The 12251-nt window shown below is 32.7% G+C and overlaps 1 protein-coding gene across 1 annotated transcript in view; it reads right to left on the reverse strand.

The window, feature by feature from the left end:
* Positions 1-12251, reverse strand: part of LRP1B (LDL receptor related protein 1B) — a 575326-nt gene that overhangs the window by 48385 nt on the left and 514690 nt on the right. The window contains exons 68-75 of the mRNA XM_065751000.1: positions 8647-8753; positions 7871-8000; positions 6884-6990; positions 6428-6560; positions 3317-3439; positions 1989-2111; positions 1588-1725; positions 917-1051 (exon numbers count right to left, since the gene is read on the reverse strand). Of these exons, the coding sequence (XP_065607072.1) occupies positions 917-1051; positions 1588-1725; positions 1989-2111; positions 3317-3439; positions 6428-6560; positions 6884-6990; positions 7871-8000; positions 8647-8753 (996 nt within the window). The remainder of the gene's footprint in view (positions 1-916; positions 1052-1587; positions 1726-1988; positions 2112-3316; positions 3440-6427; positions 6561-6883; positions 6991-7870; positions 8001-8646; positions 8754-12251) is intronic.

Raw genomic sequence — 12251 nt, forward strand, 5'->3', positions numbered from 1 at the left:
CTATTACTTACAATAGTGAATGGAAGCTTTCTGCAATCCTTAGTGTTATTCTCACCACATTCAACAAAGCTTAGAATTTTATTTTTTACACTTTTTTGCATCCATTTTATATTAACCTATCATCATTAGGGCTTGAAATTAACTTCAAGGATGAAAATGTCTGCTACAGTTATCTTCAACGTATCTACCTCTGTTACACTCAAATCTACACAGTCACCTGTTACTTGAAAACCTCATGTGGATAGCATTTTCTGAAAAGCCAAATCATGAAGATGTTGTACTTAGAAGATTTTGTACTTAGGGGTCTATTCACTTTGATTGTCCCATTGAAGTGATCTTCACTTTTTCTGCAAGGTAATTCTTTTCAGTAAAGAAGTGAAGTGCATTCTCCTGAAGGTAGGTTATATTTTTTGTAACTTTTTTTTTTCTTTTCCTGCTCTGTGTGCTATCATAGATATTAGGCTTACCTTGTATAAAGTAGTTTCTTTCAACTGCTTTCTTTTCATTTCAATTTTCATTGTTATGCATCTTGATTATTTTTCAGCACTCAAAATATACTCACATGCATATTTAAAAGCTAATCTTAAGTACTTGGTTAACTCTTCTGTTAAACCATAAATCAGTCATTTACATTTTAAGTTACAAAACGTTAGATGATTTTATTTGGAACGTTTTTACTTGTATAACTAACATTAATCTTTGATAACTTCCCCAGTTAAAATGCTTATATCTACATCCTTTAAGTCCTTTTATCTTCTTATCTTTATTTCTAAATCCCATAACTATGAAACAGTTTGTAATCTAGGAAAAAATAAAAGTAAATACATGATATGCATCTCCTTCTCTAGCACAGAAAATTGACTACCATTTTATCTTTTAATACTTTGCAGTGAAAAGTGATAGGAAAGGTTTGCACCTTCACATTGTCTATTCCTCTTATTTCTCTGAAATCCAGGTTTACACTGACACAGTAGGGATGTTTTTGTTTGATTACAGTATGCATCATCTCCACAAGGGTTCACATCATCTTCACATGTATATTCAGTGACACCTAAATATAAACAAAATGTCTAAAAATCTGATAGTTTTAACAGTTAAAAATAACACACACTAAAAAAAACCAAAAAATAACAACCAACAATGTGACACAATTATCATTCTGAAGAAAGATCAAGCTCAATTTCAAACAAATGTATGACATTACATTATTTATCTACGTATCAAGATATCGTGTTTCACACATCAATAATTTCAATGCTAAAATTCCTCTTGCTGCAGATTTGAAGTAAAAAGCAATGAACTTACAATTGATCCAAAACTTCAAGAATTACACCAGTGATAAATAAAATCTGAGTTGCTATAAGATTTTCCTTTCTCATGGTATGCTACATAGAATTAACATCAAATAACAGTCAACTTTTATTTTGACAAAAGACTGGGTACATCTGCTTAGATATTGTGCAGGTAACATGTTACATCCATGTTACAATTGCTTGTTGCTGAGAAGGTTATACATGGATGAAAGTCTCAGTTTATTATTTCTTTCCTACTACAATTATCATAACATAATATGTCAAGCAAACTCACGTATTTTGCAGTCTTGCTCATCTGAACCATCTCCACAGTCATCAAACCAATCACACTGTAGCTCCATTGGAATACATTTCTTATCATTACAAGTAAATTCATCTTTTTTACATGGTCTTGCTTTATATGTGATTTTATCTACATAATTACAAATGAGTAGGAGAAAAATGAATCAGTATTTAAGCAATATTTAGGATTTTTTAGATTATTTTAGACATACAAAAATTGGAATGACCATGAAGCAGTAAGCAATTATTTCAAGTCTAATTTCTTTTCATTTCAAACTATGATCTACTAACCTCCAGCTAAGCTTTACTGAAGGACAAGCAGACCTCTGCAACTAAGCTTGCCTTCAAGTTGTTTTTCTTGATCTGAGTGCCTTGAAAGGTAATGTCACCTACCACAGTGATCTTCATCCGAGTTATCACCACAGTCATCAACCTCATTGCAAATCTGTTCAGGTCTCAGACAAACCCTGTTGTTTCTACATCTGTATGGCCTTGTTGGAGGGCATGGAAACTTAACTGAATGTTAAAAAATAAGAAAAAAAATCTGCTATTACCCAGTTATATTCACGTATCTTTTAAAATGATTCCTTATCAAGGCAATATGCAAAGAAGGAAACAAAACTGTATATGAAATATGAATAGTACTTGATTTTAAATTTTAAATTAAATAACACAATTTCATTTCAGGAATGAAAGTATTGTGTGTGCTATAGATTATTAAACTATTTTTGAAAATCATTAGATATGTCAGAGATAAAACAAAGGAAGTTGTACATTTAATGATCTATACTTCAGTGCAGAAGCAATTTTTCTAATCTGTTTATTTCCTAAAAAAGGATTATTTTTTCACAAATATCTTGTTAAAATTGTATGAATAGCAGTAACAATGGAAAACTGTAACAAACTGGATGTGCTCATACCTGTTTGCATGGGAATTTCATCAGTGGTTGTTCAACAGAATGTTAAACTTAGTTATAGCTGTAAAGGTTGCATGTGGCTGTAAAGATTACTCTCAACACTATTTTCATAAAGATTTCCTGAATTTATTATGAAAATAAATTGTAGGTGTTAGACTAGGAAAACTCTGAGAATTTTTTTTTACAGTAAAGTTAAACTCCAGCAGGTGGATAGGTTAGGTGTGACAAAGGTATTATTTAGGATCACACACAAATTCTTGTGCTATCTACAAATAAAGTCTTCCGTGTGTGTGTTTTTGCAAAAATAAAAATAAAAAAAATAAAAAAAACTGTCTTTCTTATTTCTAACATTTTGTGATCCTAGACTGCTTTGTACAAATCACATAAAGTAATTACTATGTGGAGCAATAATACATAGCATTTGTTACACAACTTTTGTTTTTAGAATAAATAAGTATACATCTACCAGATAGACATAACTAAAATACATACAAGTAATTTTTTTATCTGATACCTAACTTGTAATTTCAGTAAACATAAAGACAGTAAACTTCAAAAGAGGAAAGGTGAATTATATGCACTTTTCAAGAAGCAGAGTTTTCACCATCACAGGTACCAGGTAACACAACACTACGCATTTATAAAAGATTTTTCTGTTTGTATACTGAGAGTTTAGGCTAACTGAAAGGTTAAATGAAGACAACTTAGATATGTATCCTCATATATTTATGGATGTTACATGTCATTTCTAAATCAGTTGTCTGCTTTGCTACATAAAAAGGATTCAAAAATGCAAAGCCATACCACACATTTCAGCAACTTCATCAGAGTTATCTCCACAGTCATCCTCTCCATCACAAACCCAAAAATGCAGTTTGCAAAGGGAATTGTTGCACAAGAACTCATCAGCTCTACATATGCTACCCCCTGGGCAGAAAGGACAGAAATAAACAAAAAAGCAAGCAAAAGTCAGTTATTGATGAAATCAGTAGCGGCATTTACACATAGTATCTACAGAGAATAACACATGTAGCACAACTAAATGAATACACCTGAAATGTAACAGTTGAGGAGGAAAAATCTTTGTTGATCATGCACTACTTTCGCTCTTTTTTTGTGATTTAAATGGTTCATAGGTTCATAGGATGCAGGAATTTCATCCTGATTTTTCAATCCAGGCTTGTTTCACATGAATGTCTGATGGTCTATCTACTCCTACTCCCATTCTCTGAGGTATGCATTGTTTTCGAAATATCACAAAGTGATCATTGTTCTTCAGCTATGAGATATGAACTCTCTTTTTTGAAGACTGAAAGACTTGGCCAGGCTTGTAGCATTCCTTATCAATTATAAACCCTACTATTTGAGAAGATCTAGATATTTAGGTACAGAGTAGGTAAGATGCGACCTCTACAAGTCTACTCCTTTTTGAACTTCTGAAATTTCAGATTAGAGTCTTCAGCATAGACACAGAGTATTTATAGAACATAGAAAATAATTCTTTCCATGTAACTTAAAAACCTAAAAAATAGAACAGAAGGTGAGAGAAAATGCTTTAAGCTAGAGTGTTCAAGATTTAAAACTGGTTCAAGGCAGATTCAATTTTAAGATGCGTAGCAGTAACAAGGTATTTTGTCTCAAAGATGTTATGACTAAATTTTACCACCAGCAACCTATGAAATCATGGAAACTTCTTGAAGTTCATTTTCTCAGGTAAATAGATTCATTTCTCTAGTGTACATTTTCAGTTTCTGGAGAAGAGTAAGATGGAAGGGAAAATAAATAAATAAATAAAACCCACGACGTTTACACTACATCAATCACAGAAGATCTAGTCTGTGTGGCTTTCTACTCATTCATTCAGTGCCCTGTTCACATCCACTTATGATCAACTGAAGGCTTTACTCCTCCATAAGTGCTTCAGAACAGGTTGAGTATTTATTTTCAGAACACTAATTCGCATGAAATATCTACTGTGTAAGATAATTTTTGGAACTCTCAGACTATATTACTGAATACAATTAACTCCTATTGTAAGAAATACTATCAGCATTCATGGAAAAATATATACAACTCCAGTATTTTTTAATTACAGAAGACATGAATTTAAATAATTGTTTGTTTAATCACCGTAAAAAAAATACTAGTTGGATAATAGGTTTAAAAAGAGTGATAATTAAAACATGCACAGTGGGCTACAGATAACTACTGTGGAAATTGTTTCAGAATGCTGTGGAATAAAACCCCATTTGTGTTTGCTATATTTTTAAAGAAGAAAAAATAGTTATCAGTGAGATAAACTGACATTTGTTTTATGTGATTGCTCTGCACTCCATAATTCTTTTATTGAATAGACTTCTCTAAGGGAAGTCATAATTGTGACAGAAATGCAAAGTATTATAACAATAACCAACAAGGCACAAGGCTCCTTATTGAATTACAAGTAATTTGCAGTTCAGAGAAGCTACATTATGCCATCCAAAGAATAATGTAGACTTCAGATTAAATAAGTATGTTACTACATATTTACAGTTCATTGTTTTTAAAGATATGTAGTCTAGATACTTATAAAAAGCAGTTTCAAATGTGCTAATAGTTGCTTATAACTTTCCTGAATAGTTAAAATGTTGTTGGTCTTAGTCTTCTTCAGTTATACAGTACTGTTCCTTTTGCATCTGAACATCTCCAAATTTCTTCAGTTTCTGGACCCTCTTTCAAACTTAATGATCCTGTATAATGCCCCCCAAATCCTTCTCCCCCCTAAAAAAAGGTAAATGTTTCTTAGTAGATCTGTGACATGATAATGGAAGGATATTTTGCTCTGCCTGCATCATCTCTGATTATTATTACTTACTATTGTACTGCATACATTACAGTTATTTGTGTAATTCTAGATGACTAATTCACAAAACTAGACTCATTTGTAAAAAAAAAAAGTCTTGGAATGAAGTCAACAAACTGACAATGAGCTGAGTAGAATTTTGAATTTCTTTGACAGAGTTCTGTCTTTGTAGTAGTTGACAGATACTACATGTACCTAGAGATAGGACTAGAGTGAATACCAATAGGATCAGAGGGAAGGCCCTCAACTTGAGCCATGGGAATTTCAAATTGGACATTAGGAAAAATTTATTCTCTGAAAGAGTGGTCAGGCACTGGAAAGGGCTCCCCAGAGAGGTGGTGGAGTCACAGTCCCTGAAGATGTTCAGGGAACATTAAGATGATGTACCAAAAACATGGTTTAGTGAGAAAATATTGGTGGCAGGTGGATGGTTGGACTAGATGACTTTGGAGGTCTTTTCCAACCTTGGACATTCAGTGTAATAACAGTCTTGTGTAAAATTATACTACTACTGTTGGGTAGTTAAAACATGGTTCTACCTAAAAAATAAAATCGGAATTAATACCTTTTGCAGGATCCTCAGGAGAAATATAATGAGTAACTTCTTCAGTAATATTTAATAGCTTAATCTATGCATTTCTATGTACATATATCCATATGCATGAAAATATGTATGAATACAGAATGGAAAATATACATAGAACAAGATTTCTTAAATTTCAGCGACAGGAATTAAAGCAACATAAGTATTTCTCTAAAAAACATTTGTAATCTTATTCATAAGCATAGAGTTTTTCTTCATGTAAATCAATTTATGTGCATAGTTCTGTGCCCTGAGGAGAAAGGATTTGACTTGTGGCCTCAGGTTCAGATTAGATGTATAATATTGTGTACATGGAACTAAACAGAAAACTGGGATTTTATGCTTACTTATTTAAAGATTTTTCATGATATTGCATAGCATTCTAATTATTATCGCTTATAAGATCATTTCAAATAACAACATTCCAGTAATACTGGATGTATTACTGATTTCTTTGATGACACACAATACAATACCAATAGAACACAACCTTGGACACAGTCGTCTTCATCACTACCATCCACACAGTCATGGATTCCATCACAAAGCCATCTGACAGGGATACAGTAGGCCTTATTTTTGCATCGAAACTGATCTTCTTTACATTCTGTTACACAATCCATCTGTGTGAATACAGATGTAAACTAATTATTAATAAACAGGAATGATAACACAATTAAATGTGACACAAACTTATCCATGCTGAGAATAAGAAGAGCCCCTGAAACAAAATGCCCCAGAATAACATCCAGGTGTTGACTGTGGGGAGACAAATTGGTCTGCTCCAAACACATGTCATCCAGTGTGAGTACCATAGAAAATCTTGGGGCCAGGTTACCTGAAAGGGTTCAACTGATGCTAAAAACAACAACTCCCCAAAAAATCAATCCAAATAGTTGAAAATTTATGTCAGTGCATGGAAAACAAAACCAAATTGCTCAGTTACCTCATCAGATCCATCAGCACAGTCATACTCTCCATTACATTTCAAAGATGCTGAAATACAGCCTCCACTTGCACATATGTACTCACTTCCAGAGCAGGTTGGAGATGCTGGTTATAAGCACATATTTTAGCATTAGAAAAAGATAACTTATGTATAATCTGCTTTATAACTTCAAGTCTTTATCTCCTTTAAGATAGCAAGCAAAACAGTATTGGTAGATGATAAGCTTTTCCAATCTTTCATAAACTACAATGAAGCCACTGATAAAATTGTCTCATCTTAAGTGAAGTGTACAACAATAAGAAAAGGTTATACATGCTTTATCACTGAGAAATTTCTTTTTTGTTTTCCTTATGCTTGGTAACAATGGTAAACATATACTGATTCTATGAAAAGGCGTATTAAAAAAATGTATACTTAAAATGGACTTAGGGTTTTCCTAAAGTTATATAAGCGCTTATAATTAAACTTAATTTGCATGAAACCATGATTTTGTAAAGTATACCTGATTACAATTCAAGTAAACACACATCATTTTTAGTTAAAATAGAGAAAAACATTTCTATCACAGTGGAAATTTTTTTGGTGGTTTTGTGATTTTTGTCACAGATTTTATAAATTGTACTAGCATAGAGAATGCTTACCAAAAACTTAATGCAAATATAATTAACCACATTTTCCAAGATATGAACAATGAATTAAAACATCAAATCTGCTAGAGGGAAGCTTTGCATAAGGACTAATGAAAACACAGTGAACATCACAAAAAAAAAACCCCAAAAAACCAACAACCCTCACTGGTTTTTTTTTGTTTGTTTGTTTATCAGAGCAGAATTCTGTAAGCCAAGTTAAATTTCAAAATAAATAAATACCATTCTCCTCAACAATTTTATGGCTACACAGTTTACTTTGAAATGAGTTTTAGAAGACACAATAATACAAATTCAAAAGAATGAATTTTATCTCTATTTAATTAAAAAAATATACCTGGTTCACAATTTTTCTCATCATCCCCAAGTTTACAGTCTTCATGACCATCACATTTCCATTTTGCTGATATGCACTGACCATTAGAACATTGGAACTGATCTCTTGAACAGCCTGTTTCACAATACCTCTGTTACAATAAAAACAGCATATATTCAAGATCAAGCAGTTAATATAAACATGGTTAAAAATATAGCTAATCAGAAAAGCTACTGCCCATACCACTACCACTTCACACTATGAAATATGTCCAAATCTCACGATATAAAATAGCTTTCTAAGTTGGATTTACTAATTGTGATTTGAACCCTCTAAATAAGTTGGAAACAGTTGAATTCCAGCACTGGCAGGAAAGAAGAGTCAAAAGGTATAAAAAGCAACTGAGAAAGAGCAAAACAAGTACCAAGAGAGCCTTTGCTTCTCAAGCAACAGCCTACGTTTTCTCAACAAAAAAACACAAATCAATGTGCTGCTGGTACAGAAAGCAAAGATTCCCCAACTTGGGCACAAAACATGCACAGGATGAGAACTGGATCACTGATAGGGCCAAAAAGGTGAAGATAGACTAAGGAGAAGTATGACTTGATTTTAAGTTTTGCTTTCATTTTAGCTTAACTAATTCAAGAAGTTTAATTTTAATTTAGTGAGGACATCTATATGATGTTTGAACTCACATCTCAAATTTGCAGTGCTGCTTATATAGTATTTAGGAAATTAATTCTCAAGCAATCTAAACCTAGCAATTTTCTCAAATATTACTCCTGAAAGAAACCTACCTCATCTGAGCCATCTGCACAGTCATAGTCTCCATCACACCAGAATCTTGCTGAAACACAGTCTCCATTTGCACAAAGAAAGTCTTTCAAAGTGCATGTTTGAGGCTCTGAACAAAGAATAACAAGTCTATGTTTATTAGCATTTCCTTCAAAATAGTTCATAAATACGCCAAAAAGTCAATCAATGAAACACTATAACAAAATAAAAAACATTAACCCTCAAATTCTAAGAACATATTTTTCCTGTAGGATTTTGCATCCTTGTATTTATAACTAAATTTCATTTGCATATTATAAGCTGTTCATGAAAATACTTCCATTTCAGTTGGCAGGTTTCTTTACAAAATTATATGAGTCTGAATATATAAGTATTAATTATTTCTGTGCATGTGTGCTATGACAAATTTAGTGAGATAGTTATCACAGACTAGAAATTTGCTTTGCACCTGTTCATGGCCAGCGTAATTGGAATTAAACAGACCTTTGACTTTCAATTAAATAGCAAATAACATTAATGTGTGTCAAGAACTAAGTTCTCTTGTGCTAAACATTCAGAAGAACAGTTTTACGATGGTAAACAGAATACCACACAAAGAAGGTTCAGAGTTCCAAGTAAAATAATTCAGTTTTCCAGTAACTTAGCATGGGATGAAGCATGACAATAATAGTGACTTTAAACTGATAAAATTATTAGAGGCTTAACAGAAAGAGAATATGATAAAGTGCAAAAGTCAACAGAGTATGCATTCTTAAAAAGCTGACTTTTCTATACTGCCAGTATAGAAATTAGCATTGCCCACTTTTCTTCTCAGAGTAACAAAGTAATATCAGGGAAAAGAGAAAGGTGGTGCAGGTTAAAAGAATCTAAGGAGCTTACAGATGGACAAGAGACAGTTTATATTGGAAGGTAAGAGGATTATTTTGTGGTTAATTGATATTTTCTTCTATTCCCTTTGAAAAACCAAAACACAGGAAAGCTGGAATTCATTACAGGATGTGGACACAGTCGAGAAGAAAAGTGGGCAATGCTAATTTGAGATACAGGCAAAGTAAAGAGGAGAAGGCGGCTGCAGGGAGTGATGAAGTAATCCTAAAAAAGTGAGATTGGTTGTTTCAGCCTGTTTCCTTCATTGACCATATAGCTCTGCATTTTTGCTTTTCTTATCATAAAAACACTGGACAGAAGATCAGCATGGAATAGTCTCCCAACACAATACTACGTACTTTTCTTTTGAAAATGAGAACTATTATTAAAAGCTGGTAAGAGGGCTGTAGGGCATGTTCTATGAGGAGATGACGACAACACTTGGGTTGCACAGTTTGGGGAAAGGAGTCTGAAAGGAGACCTCATTGCTCCTCAGTAATGCCCTGAGGATGGGAAGTGAAGAGGAAACTGATGTTCTTTGCTCTCTAATAACTAATTGAACAATGTAATCAAGTCTCTATATGTAATTTAGACTTTGATAGCCATAGGGTTTTAGGACTGAAAAAACAACCAAGGATTATCTGTGAGAATGTTACCATCAGAGCAAACATTGTAAGTAAATAATATAACGTCAAGAATAAGGATTGACTGGGAAGAACTTCTGAGGTGGGAAGTTTTCAGGCAAATAGCAAACAACAGCAAAAAACAAACAAAAAAAAATCAATGTCAGAAAGATGAAAAAGGAGAGATGAAGAGAGGAGAGTGGCAATGGACAGTAACAGACAAAAAGATTCTAAACAGTCCTTGAACAAGCAATGGAAGACAGAAGCATGCTTTTTTTATTTGTTTGTTTAAGAAGAATTCAGTTTTTGAATTTGGAGGAAAGTAGTAATACAAGCAGATCTACACCAATTGCATCATTTATCCAGCAGTGTTATTTTTAAGCAAATCAAAGGTTAATATTTATATGGAGTCTTAAATTACAGACATACTACTAATTTTCTCATAGCAAAAGCTCATTGTATAAGCATTAGCAAATCACTGACTCAATTCTTTTTTCTATCAACAGGCCAGGAAGAGGAATTTCAAAATAAGATAAATTATGTAAAAGAAATAATTTATAGAAAAAACAATTCACATGAAAATAAACATATAAACAAATACTTTTTCTATACTGCTAATGAATTATTTATAAACAGATTTGATTCTGCAAAAATGTACACAATGAGCTGACTTCTCTGTTTGCAAGAAATGTTTCTTCTGCTGTTGGAATACTTCTCTGTGATTTACATATGCTCACAGGAGAGAGTTTTCCATCAGTGCTAAGGTTGTTACTGAAAGGAATGAGTATTTATAGACCTCTGTATAATAAATAGAAGCATCTTTCAGATACTGCTTTACAAAAACACAAACTCCATCCTGAGAAAAGCATTTCTGTATAATTAAAAATAATTTTAATAGAAATACAGCACATAAAATGATCTCCTTTCATAATTTGAGGCCTGCTAATAATCTATAGAGATGACACATTTGTCAGCTTAACCAGTAGCAAGAATGGGACCTCACAGGAAAGATTAAAAAAAATCGTATTTGTGGCTCAATTTATTTAATAAGCATGGATTTTGCACTAAGCTGCAAATTGAAATGATTTTATTAGGAGACTGAAGTATTACACAAACAACTCATTCAGAAGGACATTTGTTCCTTAAAATAGAATATCAAGTTTAAATTTATAATGTACCTTATACCTGTATTTGTGCAGGTTAAACATGGCTTTGTCTATCACTAAAATCTAGTTGTTCTTAGAAAACCAACATGGAGCACAGTTGTACTTGCACCAAGTCAGCTGAGCCTAAAGCATATAAAGGATGAAGAGAATTTATAGCCTTGTCCACTCAAGATCTGTCTACCGAAGATGACATTATGAGAAGTTCCAGCATGGTTTCTTTCAATACACTAATGTAGATGCATTTTCTTAGGCATTAAATAACTGCTTGTTCTCACTGCATTGAGAATACAAAGTTATCCAAGGACAAAATTAACTTATTTGTTTTCCTGACACCTTGTAAGAGCAACAAAGCATTGAGATTATCCAGTGACTAATATTTCCACACTGATTAAATGCATGTCTTACTGCAGCATTATTATATTTGCTTTGCTTTGGTGTTTACAGTATATTATATATGTTTTTAACTACATTCAATGAAACATTACTGGTGTCTTCTTTTGAGCACGAATAAGATAGTCATTACAATGGAATTCTCCATGTTCCAATTTCCCTGAATGAGAAAATACCCCTTGCCTAACATCTTTCAAAAAAATATAAACACCCTAAAAGAAAACTCCCCTTCCAAAAAGAGAATTATTAAATGAGAGGAATTAAAAATACATTCTACTTTAATTAGGGCTCTCAATATTGACCTTTAACCTCCGCAGTAATACTTATTTGGGAGGGTCCAAATGACAGTCTTCTACTGATTTTCTGTCTGCTTTCTGAAGGAGCAGAACACTTTTACATTCAGCAATATAAACATTACGTAAGAATTGCAAAGAAATAAAGAAAGAAACTGGGAAAGATAGTTCACACTATAGATTATAAGACAAATACAGTTAAAGAACAAGAAAGACTGGAGAAACTATGCCAGAAACAAAGTCATAAAACACAAATGTTAGCATTTTA

The sequence above is a fragment of the Cyrtonyx montezumae genome, unplaced genomic scaffold (assembly GCF_038088225.1).
Source record: "Cyrtonyx montezumae isolate F1298 unplaced genomic scaffold, pur_monq_1.0 scaffold_7, whole genome shotgun sequence".
NCBI classification, from domain to species: domain Eukaryota; kingdom Metazoa; phylum Chordata; class Aves; order Galliformes; family Odontophoridae; genus Cyrtonyx; species Cyrtonyx montezumae.